General features: G+C 31.7%; 5 protein-coding genes and 1 pseudogene across 10 annotated transcripts; all 6 read right to left on the bottom strand.

The window, feature by feature from the left end:
• Nucleotides 1-1,889: 1,889 nt before the first annotated feature.
• LOC111307412 (ankyrin repeat-containing protein BDA1-like) lies at nt 1,890-3,911 on the bottom strand. The gene is made up of 2 exons (XM_022905422.2): nt 3,205-3,911; nt 1,890-2,960 (listed from the first exon to the last, which is right to left on the bottom strand). The coding sequence occupies exons 1-2, from the start codon at nt 3,811-3,813 to the stop codon at nt 2,088-2,090; spliced, it is 1,482 nt and encodes a 493-aa protein (XP_022761157.2). The 5' UTR covers nt 3,814-3,911; the 3' UTR covers nt 1,890-2,087.
• A 1,613-nt stretch (nt 3,912-5,524) lies between these two features.
• LOC111306738 (uncharacterized) lies at nt 5,525-11,954 on the bottom strand. Of its 6 annotated transcripts, none has more exons than XM_089751351.1 (10): nt 11,890-11,954; nt 9,940-11,375; nt 9,699-9,833; nt 8,568-8,639; nt 8,300-8,341; nt 8,044-8,133; nt 7,700-7,807; nt 7,495-7,587; nt 7,233-7,309; nt 5,525-7,132 (listed from the first exon to the last, which is right to left on the bottom strand). In XM_089751351.1, the coding sequence occupies exons 2-10, from the start codon at nt 11,356-11,358 to the stop codon at nt 6,061-6,063; spliced, it is 3,108 nt and encodes a 1,035-aa protein (XP_089607477.1). In that variant the 5' UTR covers nt 11,359-11,375; nt 11,890-11,954; the 3' UTR covers nt 5,525-6,060. The 6 variants fall into 6 exon arrangements, with proteins under 6 accessions (XP_089607477.1, XP_089607476.1, XP_022760321.2 ...); XM_089751350.1 differs by having other exon boundaries at nt 7,411-7,587; XM_022904586.2 differs by having other exon boundaries at nt 9,940-11,400.
• A 987-nt stretch (nt 11,955-12,941) lies between these two features.
• Nucleotides 12,942-16,628, bottom strand: LOC111307413 (multiple organellar RNA editing factor 2, chloroplastic). The gene is made up of 4 exons (XM_089751611.1): nt 16,101-16,628; nt 15,689-15,786; nt 15,515-15,580; nt 12,942-13,457 (listed from the first exon to the last, which is right to left on the bottom strand). The coding sequence occupies exons 1-4, from the start codon at nt 16,172-16,174 to the stop codon at nt 13,315-13,317; spliced, it is 381 nt and encodes a 126-aa protein (XP_089607737.1). The 5' UTR covers nt 16,175-16,628; the 3' UTR covers nt 12,942-13,314.
• Nucleotides 16,184-16,513, bottom strand: LOC149512663 (multiple organellar RNA editing factor 5, chloroplastic/mitochondrial pseudogene; annotated as a pseudogene).
• A 417-nt stretch (nt 16,629-17,045) lies between the features above and the next one.
• On the bottom strand, nt 17,046-17,396 carry LOC149512664 (uncharacterized). The gene has a single exon (XM_089751479.1). It carries the CDS (start codon nt 17,394-17,396, stop codon nt 17,046-17,048), a length of 351 nt encoding a protein of 116 aa, XP_089607605.1.
• Nucleotides 17,397-17,899: 503 nt separating this feature from the next.
• On the bottom strand, nt 17,900-19,668 carry LOC111307415 (cyanate hydratase-like). Its single transcript, XM_022905425.2, has 4 exons — nt 19,306-19,668; nt 19,155-19,226; nt 18,559-18,667; nt 17,900-18,153 (listed from the first exon to the last, which is right to left on the bottom strand). Exons 1-4 carry the CDS (start codon nt 19,578-19,580, stop codon nt 18,115-18,117), a joined length of 495 nt encoding a protein of 164 aa, XP_022761160.2. The 5' UTR covers nt 19,581-19,668; the 3' UTR covers nt 17,900-18,114.
• Between the last annotated feature and the right edge of the window lie 2,395 nt (nt 19,669-22,063).

Genomic DNA, 22,063 nt, shown 5'->3' on the forward strand with positions numbered 1-22,063 from the left:
ATGAATCCTATATATAAATCTTACCATTTTTGCTTTACACATGTCATCCCATCATTTTTTTTCTTTTTTTTTAAAAATAAACCTTTGCTTTTTTTTTTTTATTTTGTATTTTCTTATTGGGTTTCCTTTTTATCTTTTTACTTTATATTTTTGTTAGATAATTTTTGTACTAAAACAAGTCAATGGAAATTGAAATGATAAAACAATATATATTCAATAAGTTTTAATTTATCACAATCCAATATAAATTTTATTTTTTAAAATAATTTAAGATTAAATCGAGATTTTTTTAATTCAAACTTGGGTCAAAAGTGAATTTAAGGTTTTTAATCCTTACCTCGGGTATATATAAAAATTATTTATTTAAATTTAAATTTATAATATATATATTATATTAATAAAATTATTATTTAATATCTTAATTTAATAATTTATTTCTTTCCATTTTTCTTTATTTTTTTATATTTCCTTTGTTTTTTTTTTATTTTTTAAAATTAAATAAATTTTGTAAAAAAAAAAAAAATTTGAGGTAGAGATAAAAAATAACTCATATTTAATAGGTTTTCAATTTGCTCTTATATAATAGGTGCATTTTTTTTAAAATCTAAGATTAAGTTGAGTTTTTTTTCTTTTTTTTTTAAATTGAGTCCAAATAAAAGGCGGGTTTAAGATATTTTGTTTCGTATCAGATATATATATATGTATAATATATTTTATTATTTATTTAATTTTATATCATTTTTATGTTGTGTAGTTACTTGACTTTTTCCCTTTTTCTTTTTTTGCTTTTTTTTAAAATTTTTTTTAGTTTTTCTTTAATTTTTTTTAGTTAGATAATTTTTTTTTTTTAAATAACGTATGTATGTACGTTGCACCTCATTTCAATTTCTTTTGTCTTCTTTAGTTTTTTTAATTAAATAATCAACAATGAATATAATTGGTAAATTAGTTTTTTAAGAAAATGTTAATGGAAATATAAATAATAAAACAATTCATATCCAAAATGTTTTGATTCATACAGATCCGATAAATGTATTATTTTATTTATGATTGAATCGAGATTTTTCACCAAAAATTAAGGTTGAGTTGAATGCGAGTTTGTGATGTTTCGTTTTATTTTGATTATATATATTAAATTATATTATAATTATTTATTTAGTTTTATATTTATAGATATGCATTGTATTAATAATTTTATTATTTAATATTTTAATTTAAAAAATATAATATTTATATATAACTAAGATGTAATTTATCTATCCATTCATTCATTATATAAATTCGATTCATTTTAACTTTTATTTAACGCAAGTTCAAGGTTTCAACATGCCATCTTATGTTTCTTTTGTTTTTTTTTTTTTTTCCTTTTAATTTTTTTTAGATTTTTATTTAGATAAATTTTGTGAAAAAAATAATATAGGAACTCATGTGACCCCTAATTTGTTTTTTTTTTTATTTTTTTAATTAGATAAATTTTACAACCAAAAGAGTCATTAATGAGTAAAAATAATAAAACAATGTCTATTCTATGGATATTCACTTAATTGAGATATCCAAGAAGTAGCTAATGAGCTTTCTTTAAAAATTTTTTTTTTGCCCCTTTTTTTTAATAAAAAATTTTGTAAAACCTTTTTTTTTTTTTTTTTTTCTCTTTTACTCATTTTTTTTGAGTTTTTTTTTTTTTTTGCTTTTTTCATTTTACCCTTTTCTTATTTTTCTCCCTTTTTTTTAATTTTTAGTATTTATTTTTTAAAATTATTTTTGTGAGAAAAAGGGGTCAAGATATTTATGTTTTATTCCCTTTTTTTTCCTTTTTTTTTAATTAGATAAATTTTACAAAAAATACAGTTGATAGCTATATTTAAATCAAGCAATTCAAAATACTACACTAAAAAAATGAAAGTTATACAAATTAAAATTTAACCAAAATTATATATATTTAACAGAAATAAAAAAAAAGCATAAAACACAATATTAATACATGACTATTTTATATAATACAAATATTAAAATTATCATATCTACCCGTGACAACCGCAGATATCTTTCCAATATATATTAAAGATAAACCAGCAAATTTAAAGCTTCTACTTCTTATTGATGTCGTTGTGCTTGCGAATGCGTACTCTGTCACCAAATTCTTTCATGCACTCCCTGTAGAACTCCTTGCTTCTAACTTTATTGTTGACAATGAAAATCCCAATAATTATTGTGACTACTACGAAGACACCAAATACACCAATCCCAATGTTCGAAGTCGTCAAGGTAAGAGACAACCCCATCGACGCCACGAAGAAGATAAACACAAGCAGCAGTAGAACATGAAGCAGCTGACCATATGGAACCCAAGGGAGGATAAACAGTGTCACTAAAAGTGTTGCCAAGAAATCTACTGCATTGAAGATGGAGAAAGACACGGCTAGCGGCTCAAGCTTGAACCCAATAAGATCATTCAGATCAGTACCAGAATCACCCTGTTGATTATTTGTAGTGTCGAACGGGTTGCCAGGTTGGTTATTAGGAGTGTCAAACGGGAACGGTGCACCAAAATCAACCGGTTGATCATTAGCCACACCAATTGCAGCCGGGAAAACATTGTTCTGCTTAAGATATGCTTGGCCAAGGTCATATGGCGGATTGACAGCCGATTGGTAGGTGGCTGTTAAAATTAACACAAGCACTACTAGTAATGCGTTGCGAGTGCTATTCGATATGTTTTTCCTCATCCGACTCATGACTAAGTTTGATTTTTCAGAAAACGAGATCTTTGATCTTAAGAACTTATCGAAGGTTGAATTAATGGGGATGAAGGAAGCCTTCACACACCCAGCATAGTCTAGAATTTCAAATGTTTCACTGTTACGAAATTGGCTTTGGCCTTGTAAGATATCCATGGCTGTCAATCCTCTCCAATTCTTAGCGTTCTTGTTGATCCCAGACTCTAGTAGAAGTTTTGCCATCTGCAGATATTATTGATGCATAGAAGAAACAATTAATTAACAAATAAAATGCATCAGTAAGTAAAAAAAAAAAAAAAGATATCTCTTTCAATAACATGTTTAAAAGATTTAGATCTCTCTCACTAGTAAGTTTAAAAATAGCAGGAATGCCATCAGCCATGTTATCGGATTTTCGGTGATTACAGAATTCAAATCCTCATAGTTTCAAATATAAAAAGAACACAGATGGTATTATGGTTCATGCCTTGGGTTGATTTTTGGATACCGCAATGTGGAACACAGATTCGCCCTCCTTGTTCTTCCAATTCAGAACTTCTTTTTCCCACAATTTGCCATCTTTATTGTCTATCCTCCGAAGCCAACCCACCAAGACTTCAAAAACTTCCCATAGGTTGTTTTGGGCTGCAATGTGCAAAGCAGTCTCATTTTGATTTGTCACATCTCTGATACATTCAGGACAACACAAGAGAAATGTGATTAGAAGACGACGGTCTACTGCTTCTCCAACTACGTAGTGCAAAGGAGTTTTACCCCCCTTCCCTTTGACACGAAGGAGATCTTTATCAATTCCCAGGAGATCAAGGATGGTCTCTTTTTGCCCATTTTGCAAGACAAGGTGAATAGGGCTAAAACCGTCAGGGTTCAGCTTTAAAGCTAGTGAGGGCTTCAAGTTCATGATCTCGATGGCAAAATCAGCGTGCCCTGCAGCTGCAGCTATGTGAAGTGGAGTATCAAAGAATGGCTTCTGATCAATGTCTTCCAAAACATTTGCGTCCTCTCGAATTAATGCATACAGTTCATCAATATTTCCTGCTTGAGCAGCCCCTCGCAACCTCTCATGAATCTCAGCCATTTGAAGAAAGACTGTTAAGGATAACAAGATAAGGTATATAAAAGGGAATGGTGAGAGAATTTTGTATACTTTTCTTTTCTTTTTTCCTTTCTTTTGATAGGAAGTTAGAAAAAATTATATATAGAAGGTGATCCTTGAAGTTCCAAGGAAATTTCCAAGCATTAAAAACAAGCTAGACTATAAGGCGATCCATGAAGTTCCAAGGAAATCTTCAACATTCCAAAAAAAGTTAAGAAATTAAATGACTTCCTGTTTTTTGTTGAACGAAAGGACTTAACCATTACTTGGACGAAAGGAAGACATCTGTCAGTTTCCCATTTGACTGGAGGATGAGATAGTGATACTTCAAAGACAGTTCCTAATTTGGTCAGCAGTCAACCATACTTTTGTTAAATCAATTTTGCTTGGACGTAACTTATTGTGTTCGATCCAATTATATTTGTCAAAGAAACTTCCTTGCAAAATGGTAACGGTACACGTTTTTAGCCATTTAGGTCAACACTGCTTTTCCAGTTTCAACTGGACAAGATGTAAGTAGCAGTAAAGTTCATGAAATATTTTATAAGAAAAATGAGTAAATGAAAATTAAAATTAGATAGAATTTAAATGTATATAAATTAAAAATGTTATATTTATCTTATTTTTTTATAAGATGATGACAATTTTGATTTTAATTGTTAAATAAAAAAACTCTCAATTAATTAAACATTTGAGTGAATATAAATAAAATCAAATAATAAATTAATCATATAAAATTTGATATAATTTAATTTAACTGATTACGTTCACAAATAAAAAAAAAGGTTTATTAATTCTATACTTAAATTTTGGTAATATATGGATGGATAATATATGATCAAAATTTAAGCCAAATGTCACTATTTTTTTTGCTTTTTTGCTTTCTTTCAGCCTTTTTTCTTTTTCAACTTTTTCCCTTCTTTTTTCGTAATTTTTTATATTTAACAAATTTTTTTATAAAATTTATTTTTTAAAGTGGATCGACTTTACACCGAACTTTTTTTTATGTTTTTTTCTTTTTTTGTTTAAGATTTAAATTTATTTTTTTTATGAGGTTTGTTTGATGCAAAAGATATGTTGCGGGTTTGTTTTTTTTTTTTTTTTTATCTTTTTTTATTTTTATATATTTAATAAATATATTTTCAGATTTATTTTTTTTTTTTGTTTTATCCATATAAGAGTATGTCATGTATCAAGTTATTTTTTTCTTTTTAATTTTTATTAATTTTTTCTATTTACTTTGTCATTTTCTTTCTTTTAAAATATTTATATATTTTCATAATATTTTACTTTGACACAATTCAAGTAGACATTTGATCGTTTTGTTTTAAAATAACATACTTTAAGAAGAATCAAAATAATATACTTAGGATGTTTTCTTTTTAACCTATTTTGAAGCATATTTAAAATTTACAATTTATTATTTATTTAACTTTATAGAAATATGTATTATATTAATACAATTATTTTTTATTTTAGTTTAATATACTAATATTTTAAACTTAATATAAAAGTCAAAATAATGCCCAAAGTGATTTTTTTTTATTTTTTATTTTTTTCAATGTTTTTGCTTTTAGTATTTATTTTTATTAGATAAATTTATTAAAAAAATCAATTAAAATATTTACGTATCATTCTCATTTATTTTTTAATTTTTTAATTTTTTAATCAAATAAATTTTGTAAAAAAAATATGATAAATAAAAATAACTAAATAAAAAAAATTTACCCCACACAACAAGTTAACATTTTTCCTAATGTATCATCAATGGTAATCAAATGAAAAAAAAAAAAGAAAAAAGTCAGTGGCCCTATCCATGCAGGACTACAAAAATACCAGTGTGTAACACACAAACGTCTAACTATCAGTAGCATATCTCCTTTTACAGCAGCAATCTCAAATAAAAGAAGAAAGAGACAGATTGGGTTCTCAGACGGTTGATAAATGGAGTGACCAGCACCAAGATCGTCAGATAGACGTAGCTCCTGTTACTTCCAGTGCCTAACATATTGCAACAAAGGGTCCTGTTCTAAGTACAGACTAGTTGAAGCCTTAAAAAATTATAAGTCCAAGCTAGTCAAAGTGAGATTTCCTCGTGTCATATGGCCGAGGACTACTGTAATGATACTCCAATGAACCATGATGACGCACAAAATACTACAAAAATAAGCACACATGGAGTTTGAAGGTTAGATGAAGGAGTTATATCTCCAATTGCAGTGATCCAATTCATTTTGGAAATTTCACCCGGTAAAGGTCTGGATCAATGTACTCCACTGTCACAATCCGGTCATCAAATAGCCGTCCATGTATACAGTGAGCAGCCATGCATGAAGCTTCTATTCTTCTATACTCAACAAACACGCAGCCAGGCTCAAAAATTTGTTTCAAATTGTTCTCCTTGCTATTTTCATCTTCATCAATAGTATCTGATTCCATTCTCACACTACCAGTAGAACCATCAACAGCTTCCAGTAACTTTCCGTTGGCTTCCTCCTGCTGCAGATCTTCTTTGGACACTAATTTTTTTTCAACTTTTATGACTGCACTTTGAGTATTATCAGCAATCTTCTCATATTGAGAGTCTGGTTTCTCTTTTGAGGTATTCAGCAGCATAGGGATCTGTTGAGAGATTGTTACTGAGACACTCATAGTGATAGGATCTTCGACTGCCAACTCAGTATGACCTTCTGGTAATTCTCCATTGACTTCCTCCAGATTTGAGTTTTCTTCAGCTGCCAATATCTTCCCAAAATTTGTGGCGTCACTTTGAATATTATCGGCATTCCCATCAGAATGATAATCTGATTCCTCTTTTGAGGTATTCACCGAATTAGCAACCCTTTGAGAAACTGTCTTGTCTGCAGTCTCCAAGGCCTGATCTTCAACAGCTATTTCAGTATCAATCTGAGCTCCACCAACACTGTTGCTATCAAGCCCCTCAAGCTGACATGGCTCAGCATCCAAGCTCCCTTGGTTTATGTCTTCGCTATTGATATTACCTTCAAACTCAACTTGTGGACATAACTCATTGTCCAAAAGGTTGCCCACAAGTTTCTCATCATCATAGCTGCTGCATGCCATTACATCGTGAGAGTCACTTGGAAATTTTATCCCAGCAGTTCCTCCTGAGTTTCCATCAGTAACTTCTTCCATTGTCTCTTTTTCAACATTTATTTCATCATCTTCAAGGTTCTGCCTGGTCCCAGTTTCCCTCGTATTATCATCCATTTTGTTATCTCCAGTTGTGATGATACTATTTGCATGCTTGACAACATTAGCAGATTTAATAGTACCAAACCTGGAGGATTGATGGTTCAACATATATATTTCAGATTAACCCAATAAAGAAATATGATTATGAAAAGAGATAAAATTCAAATGGGGAGTTTTTGTCAGACCTGGAACACTCTAACCGTACATCTTCTAGTACTTCTTCCACCTCTGCTTCAGATAGTGATGACAAGTCATCTGGGAACTAATCCACAAAAACAGGGACAAGAATTACGATAAGGAATATGGTTTTCCTTTCAGAAAAAAAAAAAAAAAGGTCAGTGAGTGGACTAGAAATAAACTTACGTAGCGCACATCTATGGCATGGAAGTCAAAACATGAAAGCATTACCAACATAACTACACAAGCATCTAATCCATAATACTTTACCAGATTTTTAAGCTTAAGGACTTGAGTAGGTTTCTGAAGAAGTGGCCTAGCAAATTGAGGGATAACACAGGATTGTTGGTCTCCACCATTTCCCTAGGACATGTTTTCTTTCCAGTTAGCACAAATCTCCAGATACTGTTATAGCTAATGAGGGAAAAAAAAAAAAGCTGATGCTTGCAAGAAAATAACAGTGCTTGTGTAGTACCAAGGATGAGCCATCAGGAACAGCCTGAACTGCAGTGATTACTTGCCCTCCCAACTTCATTCCATTCAGACCCGCACAGGCTTTGTGGGTAACAGATTGGTCTACATACTGATATGTTAAAGTTATCCAATATTCAAGTTAGGCAGAGCAGATTCATTTACAAGCATTAAAGAAAAGATTGAATAATAAGCAAAGAATAGAGACTATGCATAAGGAAAGAACAGAAGCAAATAAGAAAATGAGTAGGGGAGAACAGCTGCAATGATGACACTCTTTTGCACAAAAGGTTTGACATATTTACACAAAAACAAGCACAAAACAGAAGCAAATGCACTCCATGTTACCTCAAGAATAGCATATTGTTCACTTAGATCCTCATTAATCTCAAAGTGATATGCCTTCAAAGGACCAAAGGCTTTAGCGATCTCCACAAGCTGAAAATGGCATACAAATCCTAGTCAGTTTAAAAGAGTGATAAAATTAGAAATGAAAATAAGAAAGAGAAAAGAATAATAAGTCGAGAGGAGGAAGATGATGCAGGAATATAAGAGCCCTAAAGCTAATTTCTGAGAAGCATTGAGAATTTTAAAATCTTATTACCATTTCAGGTGAAAGAGCCTTTGAAATTCCACCAATGAAGATCTGCACCAAACTCACAACAAAAGGGAATAAAAATTGCAAAAAACCGTATAAGTTGAATACATCAACAAAGTGTGCACCAGTAATATTGTAACGACCAGAAAAGGAAAAAGAAAAAAGCCGCAAGGCAGCTATAAATAAATTAGAAAACATACCGGCAGCACTTCAATAGTATGCAATACAAGTCATTTCACTGCAAATGTAGCAGACTCAAATTACGAATACATACCTTGTGATGTGAATCCTTCACGATATCACTGACTGTGGTCACTGTTGCCTCTGATTTCTGTGGTTCACCAGTCTGCATGAAAATAGCAACTGTCTGAAAACCTGCTACGATGGTAACCACAATAACCTCAGAAACAGTAAAGCAGTAGAAATGTACTAGCATTTTTGGCTGAACAGAAAACACCAATTGAGTTATAATTATTCTATCTATGACAAGATAAATGAAGGCAAAAAATATAAAAATAATCCAGATTATTTGATGATTGAGAGTAAAACACAATTCTGAATGGCAAACAAGCACCCTGATGTACAGAAACATTGAAATGAAACAGTTTTTGGTCTTCATCAGTTTCAAAGTAACATAGACCAATGACTGAAATAGCATAAATGCATCGGTAACAAGACCACATGCAATCTCCAAATTTCCTACTAGTTGGCTTCTTGTCTTAACTCTCAGCTTCTCATAATGGAATAATATCATGTAGTTAGGGTGTGTTTGGCACATGGGTCTAGTGGAAAATAAGGGGTTCAGTATGGTGTATAGGGCCCCCATTGCCCTGCACCGGTGTACCAAACAGAACCTTAATATCCTTCCCATGTATCAGTGTGCAGCAGACATTTATACCCCGAAGTGTCAAGTTTATGGATTTAAAGAGAGTAATACTAAGTCCAAGTAAAATATTGTAAGAACTAATCAATTTAAGGAACATTTTAAGGATTGCACACTTAACTGTAGGGAAAAGAAAATCATAATTACTTCTGTAAACAAAAAGAAATAATTGAAAACATTGCAAACTTCTAATCAACATATCAAAGTACAGTAAAAAATAATATATACATAAAATTGCTCCCAACTAAATTAGTTCATTAACAGAACATTCCAAACAGTCATTATACCAACGAAAATAATTATAAACACAAACTAACAAATTTCTAGTCATACTTTTTTTTTTTTGAGCCAAATATTTGCAGTGTTAATAATATCACCAGTTCCACAAAAGAGGTTCCCGAAGATAGTTCACAATAAAATCAGATATAAACAAACAAGAAAAGAAGAAAACTGTATAAACCTGAAAAGAGAAAATTGCACAAAGATTGATAATTAAATAAATCTAGTTTTCATCTGTACTACCACTTCAACAAAGTCTTTAGGGCGTCTGATTTTAAGAATGGAACCAGAGAAGGTGCTGCCATCAAAAGAAAGAGCCGCAGAAGCATCCTCTGGTGTAAGGAACTCAACAAGAGCTTGGCCCTTTCCTTTGTGTATCTGCAGTTAAGATTTGTAAGGCATAAAATGACATCTTCCTATGTTGCACTCATATGTTTAACAAGAGTAAAATGTACATCATTCAGAAAATATATCAGAGACTTACAATACAACTAATACATGGTTGCGTTCCTTGAATATGATTGATGCCAGATGAAAGCAAAAAATTATTAAAGGATGCCATAATAGCTTTCTCAGAGGCTGAAGCTGGCACATTTTCTACATAAAGCCTTCTCATAGGCCTGGTAGCTTCTGTTAACTGAACAGAGTCAAAGGAGACAGTATGCTTTGATGATAAAGAGCTAGGCGAAGCCACAACAAGAGGCTTCCTTGTAATTGAAACACTAGGAACAGCATTGAACACTGCATGCATGTTTAAGGAAATCGTTTGACTTGATGCCTGTAAATTAGACGAAACTGAACCAGAAACTATCTTTTCTGTTTCTGCAGGTGCAAGATCCCACTTAGCTGTTCTCTTCTCCGTTGAGCGATGAGCTGGGGAGGGTGTCCTAACAGCAGCTTCAGTCTTTCTCTTCCTTGGAGAGTAGCCACCAAGACCACTTGTGGACACACCATGTCGCCTATGGTGGCCACTTGAGCCATTATTTGTCATTCTGCTCCTGTCATCAGAATGCTGTCTTCCAGTCCTCCCTTTTACACCATGTAAGAACTGTTCGTGCTCTGACACATGATGAGATGCACGCTTGTGTGCCCTTGGTGAGAAAGAAATAGATCTTCCATGCCTGTCCTCACACTCTCGGCTCTGTGACCGTCTCCTTTTATGGTGTGATTCCTCGTAATGGGATCTTGATGATTCTTTCTTCTCTTTTTTTTCACTACTTTCTGAAGCCTGCCCCTTTCGGATATCATGCTTTTTTGTAGTATTCCTTTTTCTATTCTGTTCACCATCTCTAGTTTGATGTTTTCTCTTGATATCTCTCTCAGATTTTCCCTTAATTCTGCCTGCATGCCTATATCTCTCCACTATATCTCTTGAATGCTTCTTTGCATCTATATTTTCAGAACCACCAGCAGGTCGCTCATTTTTTGTCCTCACATGAATTTGTTTCTCGTATTCGCCTTCATCCTTAACACCCATATCTTTTCTCACTTCAGATTTCAATCTTCTTTCCGACCCATGATTCTCCCCATTTTTCTGCTTAGACATGCTATCGTTTCTCCTAGATGCGTTCTCAACTTTCTTGTGGGAAGTACTCTTCTCCAATTCATCCAATAGGTGCTTTTCATGACCACGAGAAAAATCTTTACTGTGTCTGTGCCTTCCTTCAGATTTCTTAACATTAATATCCTTCTGGATTGGCCTCTCCTTTGCTATCCTACCCACTTCTGTATTTCCTTCTTTGACACTTTCAGCATTTTCATTAACTTTTTTACTATTCCTCTTAAACATAATCTCATCATAGCTGAAAGGCCTTGTCCGGGCAGAAGTTCCTTCATGGGAATCATGTTGTGGGAGCTCACCACCTTTTTCATACTTTTCTTTAGGCCTACTCGATCTTCCCATCTTGCCAAGTATTCTAACTGCACTTCTTACTTGTCAAATTTACTAAAAAAGCAAACAAAGCATTCAGCCCTATAACCAAGATGAATACCATAACAGAGCTTCAGTTATAAAACAAAATTAAAAAATCCCTTCTTTACTATAGAATTATGAAGAAATCCACAAATAGCAACCTATTTTACTAAAGAAATTGAGACTTCTAATACCATTCTCATTGGTACAACCATTATTAAAAGAATCCAAGCAAAGTTTTACAACAAAGGAAAAATTTTTCCCGAGCATTTAAACTTTTAAGCCCCCAAGTAACCATTTTCTTAGACACACTAAAACAATAAAAGAAACCCATTAATTCTACTCTTTAAAGTTCTTTTCTAATAAATAAATGAAATTGTAACAAATACCCAGAAGGGGGAAATGAAGTAGGAAAAAAAAATCAAATTTTCACCCAAAGTTCCATTTTTTTCAAAAGGAAAATTTCTAAGAAAGAAACCCAACAGAGAATAGAGAAAAACAGGGCAAGTAAAAAGGATGTACCTTGAGAAAGGGTGGTGGTCGAGGCAGAGACAAGACGAGTAAGGGTGGTAGAGCTGCTCCGCCTTGGGTTGAAAACCTAGAAACTGAGTTAATATAGTTATCCTTAAATGGAAGGAATGGAGACCTTTTTCTTTTTGGTTATTTTGTTTAATTTACATTTGTTGGAAAATGTTTTTCTTTGTTTGCATTCTTTTATGGGAATTACTCTATTTTTTAAAGTCATTATTATAAGGGAAATTTGATGGGAGAGTTTAACAACAAATTGGGGTTTTTTTTTTTTTTTGGAAGTAGTGACAAGAGAGACGGGAAAGGATAAAAAAAAAAGAACAGAATTAAAAAAAATAAAGATAAACTTTATATATAATTAAAGTAATGATGTTAAAAAATAAAAGTGAGGGTAATTTTATAATTTCATTAAAATCTGTTTAATTTTTATCATCGTTATCTTTTAACAACAACGAAAATAAACCACAAAATTATAAATTAAAAAAAAATTCATAAGGAGTATAAAGGAAAATTCATTTTGAAGTGCATATGAAATTTTTTCAAAAATAAATGATAAATCTATTTTCTTACTTGCTTAGGCATGTAGGCATGAAAAAAATTCAAAAAAAAAATTTAGAACTACTATCATTTTCTTCTTGTAATATTAATTCAAACTTATAAATTTTTTTATTTTTTAACATATAGCATATGATTCTTTTTTAATGCATAATTTTTCTATTTAAAAAATTAGAGTGAATTCAATTTGATTTATTTTAATTAATATATAATATTTCTAAATTTTAAAAGTTAAATTAAATCGATTTTATTTTAAAATTGAATTAATTCGATTTTAAATTAAATTTTATTATCAATTTTTAAAATTTTTAATTTTTACTATTATATTTATAATTTAAATACAAAATAGTTATTTTATTTTATAAAAAATTAAAAGTTATATAAAAATTAATAAAAAAAATATTCAATTCGATTAAAATAATTTTAATTTTTTAAAATAAAAAAAATTCAATCCCAACTGCATACAATGATTTCGAATGGGCACGTAAGGCTTAAAAAAAAGAACTATTGTTTTTTTTTTCACTTGCTTAGAAAAAGTATTATACCGTTTATAACAAGGAAATAAATCAAGAGTTCAAGGCTACTACAGGACACCTTTGTCATCACTCGTGTTACTGAAAACATGGGGGAAACAAGAAGAAAAATTAATCAAAGTCGAGCATGACTTGATATCATAAGGTTCATACAACTTTAAGTGGGGAAGTCCAGCACAAAACATTCAAGATCAGAAAAAGAACCACTCCTACATTAAACATCAACGCATTATCCATATCCTCATAATAATGCTTCGATATGTCCAGGAACACATCAGAAAGCTCACTACTTCCATGATTTCTATACAGCATTTCTTTGTAATAAAATGTTTCACCGCATGTTCTCTCTGCGACGCACGTATCGAGTCCTGTCATTGTACCTTGGTCTGTCTTGGGCTCTCTGGGGCTGGGGTTCCACCCTCCTTTGTCTTTCAGGTGACCTTTGAACAATCTCGCCGTTAACAAACAATTCAGCTGCAAAGTGAGAGGTGCAAACGTCAAATATATTTCATGTACAATAGCAAAAGAAGAGCAGGTAAACTTCTAGCAAAGGATTTTTCCTAACCTTGCGACAGAAACTCAATATTAAATAGATATATGACACTAACGTACAATATGAAGTGAAATGAACCAGGATACGAAATATGGAACAAGCCAATAACATAGGCAGAAGATTAAATCCTTTTCTTTGTAATCAGGAGATTAATACTTAAAAAGTACCATAGATTAGAAGTTTGTGTATCATTTATTTTCCTTCTGAGAACCACAATACCGAGTAGCAAAAATAATCATGAGAACCATAGAATCACGCAAAGGCAAATTTTATGTATCTTCTCCAATAACTCTGCAGCTCCATAATGAAGCACAGAAGAGTATCGAGAAGACTTCGATGTGAGTCCATTAGCATTCAAAGCAACACATTGCCAACTCAAGGCTAGTAGCTTTGCCAAGATGGACTGCGGCGGTAAAGGGTCTATCAGCTCTTGAATAGATCATTTCTGTCCTGAACTTCCATTGAACAATATTCACTTCAGGTAACAAGTATGCACATAACATGCAGATATTGACACATGTACATTTTATGTATCTTCTCCAATAATTCTGCAACTCCGTAAATGAAAGCAGAGAACAGTATCAAGAGGACTTCGATGGGAGTCCATTAGCATTCAAAGCTACAAATTGCCAACTTAAAGCTAGTAGCTTTGCCAAGATGGACTGATGTAAACAGTTTATGAGATCATTTCTGTTCCAGACTTCCAATGAATAATATTCATTTCATCTTGTTGATAATAACAAATATGCACATAACATGCAGATATTGACTCATTACATGTTTGAGTAAAGCCTATATGAATATATACATACATTACATCTATTAAGTATAATCTTCTCCAAGCTGAAGCTCCATAGAGCATCAGAAGTACAGATACAAAGACACTTTGTTCAAGATCATTAGCATTAGAAGCTAAACAGTACAAATGAAACTCTATAGCTTTGCCAGGATGGACTGATGCTATCTTCTGAAAAGAACAATTCCCATAGTACAAGTTACCATAATTGCTACATATTTCTCCGATAGTATTTCAATTGTCAACATGGCCACAGTATCATGACTGGCACTCTTATCTCACAATAGGCTATTCCCATCACCCAGAGCAGCCATGACTATTTAACATAAAATGATAAGAATTAAAAAAAAAAAAAAAAGAAGATATGAGAACTGAGACAAATGATTGGTTATTGGTAAGAGAAAGATGCCCTACGCTATTTCCAAACCACAAACTAATGTTTCATCTCCACTGATCCGAACTCCATATGGATGAGAGCAGAGATTCGTGAAAGAGGCATTTGAAGTAAGTCCATTAGCATTCAAACTAAACCATTGCCTATAAGACGCTTTAGTTTTGCCAAGATGGACTAAATGCCTAGGTAAAATACTCAAACAATAACTTGGTCCACCTTTGATGGTGCAAACCATATATTAATGTCTTCTCCCTACTATTTTGAGCTCCATGTAAAAAATGAAGCAAAAAGCAATCAGAGAGACATTTGATGTAAGTCCATTAGCATTCAAAACTAAACATTGCCCATAAGCATTTTAGCTTTGCCAAGATGGACTAGCACGTACTGTCTAAAATGGAACCAGGCATTACACTTGCTAAATATTGGGCATGCTAATTACCTTGTTGGGGTCAATTAAAACAAATAGAACGTTCCCATGCATAATTTAACTTTTATATCTACTGATAGGCAATTAGAGATTGTAAGAAACAAAATAAACAGGCAAAAGCAATTACACAAATGCAATCGCATAGTCCAAATAAAAAGAAAAGCACGCATGTTAATGGCACTTAACCATTAAACAGGAGAAGAAGCTTATATACATAAAAGATCAACGGACATTGTCATATGACCTCAGAAGGAAAGATAAGTCAAGAGCAAATTTGAGAATGGATGCACGTCCTCAATCATCATTTTATGCAAATACTAGCAAAAGTTTTTGCAAAACTATTTACGCTGGAAAGTCTTACCCCCATAGTCCTTGTATTCAGGGTCAACATAAGAATCCGGAAGCACAAAGAGAACACCAGGCAATCCTGTTAACAAGGAAAGAACAAAATTTATATATTAGAGAACATAAACTTCCATCACGAAAAGAAAACAAAAAATAAATCCACCAACTGAAGGAAAACTAAAAGCAAGACCTTCTAGCTTATTTGAGGTCTCCTCATCAATCTCGCAGCCGAAACCAAAGTACCTCTCACAGGAGACGTTACAGATCTTCTTCTTAGCCTCTTCCTCACTGACATAGAGAACTAACAAATAAATATCAAACACGATAATCTTAAAAAAAAATTAAAATAAAAACTAAGTCAAAATAGTGTAAGCAATATCAAAGTAGTCCAAACCCAGAAATGAATATATTAGATAACCAAACCTACTTAAGAATCAATCTTTAAGAAAACAAACCCCATACCCATAAAATTAACCAACTTAAAAACGAAAAATTATCTTCCTTTCCAACCTTAACCCATTATTTTCCTCCCATTTTCCCACATTTTCACACCATTCAAACAACCAAAAATCCACCAAAAGATTAAAAATATACCTGCCAACGACTTTGCAAGGGTTTTGATATAGCAATCAATCATTTCCTGCTTGGTAGCTCCTTCTCCACCGGGCTTATCCATAACAATAAGTCAATGCTCATAATCACACCCCGGAAAAAGCGGGGCCATCTCGGTGGGTGGCCGGTCACTGAAGTTTGACCCCGAGTTCAGCGGGGAGTAAGCAGAGTTTCCAGAGCGGTTGACGCGGCATCGGATGGAGGTGAAGCGAGGTAGGCCGAGAGGAAGAACTTGGACAGCGTAGGAAAAAGGGGTAAGACGGCGACCGGAGAAGAGGAGAGAAGGTATGGAAGGAGGGTGAGTGATGGATTGGGTGGAGAGTAGGCGTTTGGGGAGCATAAAGGAGAGAGTAAGGTGGCGCGTGAGGATGGAGCTGGCGGCACGTATTACGGTTTGTGCCATGTGGAGAGATTGATTCGAAACAGACTAGAGTGTGAGGGTTTTTGGACTGAAAGGGTTTTGACATTTTCGGGATAAGGGAGGTATTTAAATATCTTTATATTTTCTCTCTCTTAGATTTTTGAGCTTTGAAATAGGCCCAATTACAGAAATGTTTCTTCATTTTCAAAAGAAAAAGAAAAGAATTTTGTGCTTTTCTCTTTTGATCAAATGCAAAAATGCATTGTTACCATATTATTTTTGAATTAATAAAAATTGAATATTTTATTCATAAAATTTAAGTTTAGTTTTTATTGTCAGTAATTTATTGAATGATTTATAAATTTAATATAAATTTTTATTGAGATCTCATAATCATGCAAGACAGAGACTTGCGCCAATCCATGCAGTCTCCGTCTTACACTCTCTAACACCTTCATTTGCCTGAACATCCTCTGATTCCTTTCCTCCCATATTAGATATATACATGCATTCCAGGCAATTCTCAATAAGGTAGAGATCAAGGCTTTTTCCTTTAATATGTTCTTTGCCCAACTCAGCTCTGTATACCATTTGCCCAACTCAGCTCTGTATACCAGCTTCCTACCCTTCTGTCAATCTTGCATGGCTGAAGTATCTTCTGCCAGAATTCTTTTTTATAGTCACAATCGAAATAAACAGGATCTCTAGTCTCATCTGCATTTTGGCACAAGCAGCATCTACCATCAATTTCCATTCCCCACAATGACATCTTATCCTTGATTGAAAGCCTATTCAAAATGGTCATCCAGGTTATCAATGAGCATTTTGGAATGTGATATTTGAACCATATGACTTTTTGCCATCCCACTTTCCCTTGTTTTGGTTTGATCTCATTCCATTCCATGGCAGCCACGTACCAGCCCATTGGAATGGCCAAACCTCCACTCCATTCTCCCTTTTTTATAAATTTCAATGCAATCTGCCTCAACTGGAGCAATTTCCTCTAGTTCCAACTACTGGTTTGCTTAGCTATTGCTTGCCATATGCTTCTCCCTTCCGGTTCATAGGCTTCAATCCAAGCAATCCATAAAACAACCTGATATGCTGTCGACCCATAAAACAATAATGCAATCCAAACTATGCCCTTTTTTAACCCAATCCGACCCATATTAGCAAGTCGGGTTGGATCTCGGGTTTGCTTGTCCAAGCTACACCCTAATGCCAAAATCGGGTTAACCTAATCCAAGCTGCACCGCTAATGCCAAAGTTGAGTTTGATTCAAGTGAAGTATCCCCAAAAGCACATTTCAAAAGAAAAAGAAAGACTTAGAGAAAATATTCAAAGTTTGCAAATGAAAGGCTGTAAAAGAAAATATTCAAAGTTTGCAAACGAGCATCCAAGGCCATTGAAATTTAAGGGGGAAAACTGTGAATGCTCAAATTATCCTGAATTCTTGATATTATCAATGAGGAGTTCCAATTTATTGAGTACACAAACAAAGTTTATTGTTTTCCACAAGTAGCTCCAAGTCTCACTCAAACAGAATACAGCTACATAACACAGCAAAGACTTATTCCTTTAAGAAGAAAAACAGGAGTTTTTATCGCATCTGCATCACAGCATCTTCTGACTGTTCATTAACTTCATTTCTGCCATTGTCTTGAAACCATATGCTCTGATTTCTGCCATTAGAGAGGGATTTTAAGTGAGTGTTTGTCAGCTAACATGCACAAAGATTTATGGATCAGACAAGTTAATCAAGTCATATACTAGGATAATCCAAGCAGAATTTTGCTAATAATGAAACAAGTTCAGCACCCATGTTGTTTCATCTTGCCAAGGGCAAATGCAAGTTTCTGAACCAGTTATGAAATATGTTGCTCTAATAAGAAAATTTTCAGATTGTATTAAACTTGGAAATCTATTTAAAGTTTTAAACTATAAAAACCAAAGTATATAATCCTACATCTACATTCACCACTAGTTGTTGTCTTAGACCCTTTCATGTATACTTCAAACCAACAAGAAAAAAAAAATGGGGAGAGCTATGTTTTAGTAATGAACTATGAAAACCAAAGACAACTAACCTGCTCAGAATAAGGCAAGTACTTCCCATCAAATGTCACAACAATGCGTTCCTTCCCGTCCACTCCATTAACTTTGTCAACAGAGCAGTAGAAATCTATAGCTGACATGCTAAACAAAAACGAACTTGTTTTAATGAATGGAAACATGAAAATTCAAATCCATTTTCTCACAACTTGTTTAAGCTTTCCATGTTTGAAACTCAATCCAATCTTCCATCACTTCCAAGTGTATCTAATGTATTTCAGTATAAACCAAAATCAATCCCATATCTTTTCTGATGAATCATTCATTGTTCCAATTAGTAGAACAATTTTACATGAAAAGTCCCTTTTGCTGCCTGCCTGCCTTAATTCCTGTTCTAAAGTGCACTATTTGAATTCAACTTCCATATCCTATTCTAACTTGAAATCAAGCATCCCAATGAGAACACCCAAAGACAATTCACTCGGGCAATGAATCAAACAATCAGAAATCAGCTTATTTTTCTAAATTCAAATTGGATAAAAGTTCCAAATTTTGCTCACCATTTCTTCGACTCACAAATTAGATCAAATTCAAACAACCAAAATAAATGAATTGCAATTAAAAAGCTTACATGCCATCACCAAACTCTTCATTGATAATCTCCTTTATACTCTCACCAAAATGCATAACAGCCTCATTCAACCTGAAATTAAAAAAAAAAAAAGGTATGAAAAAAAAATCCTAATTTTTTTGCAATTTTATATGAATTATGTAAGAAAAACCTGTAAACAGTTGGTTCTTGGATAAGGTTAGGATCATAGGAGCGCAAGGGTGGCTTCATCATCTCATGGAGAAGCTCCTCAGGGAGGTCAGGCAAAGCTGACCGTAGCTTAGAGGCGGTTTGAGGCTTGAGCTGAGCTTGGCGTTTAAGGAGCTGAGCTACATAGACGTTCGTTAACCCAGTTTCCTCTGCTAATTGATTGTAGGTTTTGCCTGATTTTTGCTTTATGGTTTGGAGTCGGCTGCTGATGGTGGCTTTGGTTTGGCTGTCTTCCATTTCTTCGGGATTCTGTTTTTCGAAAGATAGGGAAAGTTGAAGGCAGTAACTCGGTTATCAAGTGAAGTACTACAAGTAGTTTCAGTTCTAACTTTCGAGTTTTAAGATTGTCGGAATTTTCACTTTCACTTTGAAAAAGAAAATATGATCACGTCATGTTGGGTGGACTTTATTAGACAAAGTTTAATTTTAAAATTTTTTAATTTTTTTTATCCTACTATTATATTTTCAATATTAAAAAAAATTGAAACTCTTAAAAATTGAAATAAGATCTAAATTTACCACTTTAGATGATGTATCAATTTTTTTCACTCGTTTTGGAATGGGCATAATTTTATCATGTATTTTTTTAAGTTTATTAAAAATAAACAAAAATTAAAATATTTTATAAAAATATTATTTTTTCTTGTTAAAAATTCTTTTAAAAAAATAAAACTTTTAAAATGATGGGTAATAAGTTTGATTGAAAAGGGAAATACTGGCTCTGTTTGGTTTTAAAAAATATTTTTTATTTTTATTTTTTGGTTTTTGTTTTTTAAAAATGAATTTGATAAATAAAAATAAAAATTATTTTTTAAAAATGTAAAAATAAAAAATAAATAAAATATTCAATGATATTATTATTAATGCCATCCAATTATAAATATAATATATATTAATTAATTAATAACATTAAAAAAGTTCAAATATAATAATTTGTAAAAAAATAAAAAAAATAATGTACATATTTTATTTTTACAATTAAAAGTATATATTTTTTGTTTTCATATTTCAACTCATTTTTATTTTTGTTTTTTAAAAAAATTATTTTCATTTTCAGTTATTAAATACATTTTCACTCATTTTCTTATGTTTTAAAAAATAAAAATAAAAAATAATTTTATTTTTTAAAATCAAATGCTACTTAAATTTCATAATTAGTTATTGAGTTTTAATCAAAATCTTATTTAAGTTATTATATTTTAATTTATATCATTACAATTTTTTAATTATATCAAGCCTAATAACAATTTTTATTAAAAAAATTAATAGAAAAAAACATAAATTACCAAGTAAACTGCCCACTAGCTATTGCAACAATAACTTTTCTTTTAAATATCACATCAACCTTTTAAGACACACAAAAAGGAAAAAAAAAAAAAAAGAAAACACTGCAAATCCAATTCCTGCAACAAAAAACATAACAAAAATAAAAGAAAATTTTAATTTTTTGTCTTGTTTTAAACCTATTGTTATTATGAGTATAAATGATATATTAATACTTACAAATTATTCATGTTCAATTCGAATAAAAATTAAATTCGATTCGATTATTATCGAATCGAACTCAAATTCGAGTAGTTCGATTTATCGATCGAGTCAAGTTCAAATATTTTTATATTTAACTCGAGTAGCTCGTGAGTCTAATCAAATTTTTATATTTAAATTTTTTATTATTTTAATTAATAAAATATATCGAATTCAAGTTCGAATTCGAATATAAATAATCGAACTCTTATCGAATATAAGAATCGAGTTTATTTTAACATATTAATCGAACTTAATCGAACGAATTTGAATAATTCGATTTTGATTACAAATCGAGCTCGAATTAAAAAAAAATTCGATCAAATTCAAATCAAATATCGAACCTCAAATTAAAAATTAAATTCAAACTCAAATTTTTTACTATATCGACTCAACTTAATTACATCTCTAACTGACACCACACACCAATCAAAACCAACCCTCTCGAAAGCCCAATCAACTCCACCCAAATCTATGATTTTTCATTAACAATTATTATAAAAATTCAACCGAAAAACAACCCAAGATATAAAAAGAGCATAAAATCACACACAACAGCTAATATGAAAATCAAATCAAAATTTTGAGAAAAAAAAAAGTGAACTGTATATGCCAACTGATGTGACCTGAAATGACACTAATGTGGTCATTTACCTGATAATGAAATCATTTTTCCATTAATTTTCTTATTAAGGGAATCGAATTCCATAATTTAATGATTTTATTTATATAAATTAAAATTTAATGATTTAAATGAGATTTTTGTGAAAATTTAATAACAACGGTAAAATTTACTTCGAAAAAAACAAAAGACTATTTGTCCCTTTACTTTTGTCTCTCCTCATTTGTTCCCTTAACGTGGCAATAATCTATTGGTTTAACTATAATATCTCATTTATAAATTAAATAATTTATTCACGAATCGAAAGACTCACATTTGAATTTATCCAATTAACTGTATGTGGTATTGGGTAAGTAGCATGATTTGATTAAAAAATATCAAAAGTTAGGATATTTTATAAAATTATTTTTAAACCGAATTAAAGTGTACAATTTACACTTGTTAAAAATAAATAAATGATTTCAATTTGATCCATCATTAGTGATGGATTTGGACCTTATCTCGTAAAATTTTATGTAATAATTGACTTTCAATAATAAATTGGGTTTAAGTGGGCTTCGTAGCCCACTTTGTA

This window comes from Durio zibethinus, chromosome 22 (genome assembly GCF_047325235.1).
Source record: "Durio zibethinus cultivar Kanyao isolate XHJ-2024 chromosome 22, ASM4732523v1, whole genome shotgun sequence".
Classification (NCBI taxonomy): Eukaryota; Viridiplantae; Streptophyta; class Magnoliopsida; order Malvales; family Malvaceae; genus Durio; species Durio zibethinus.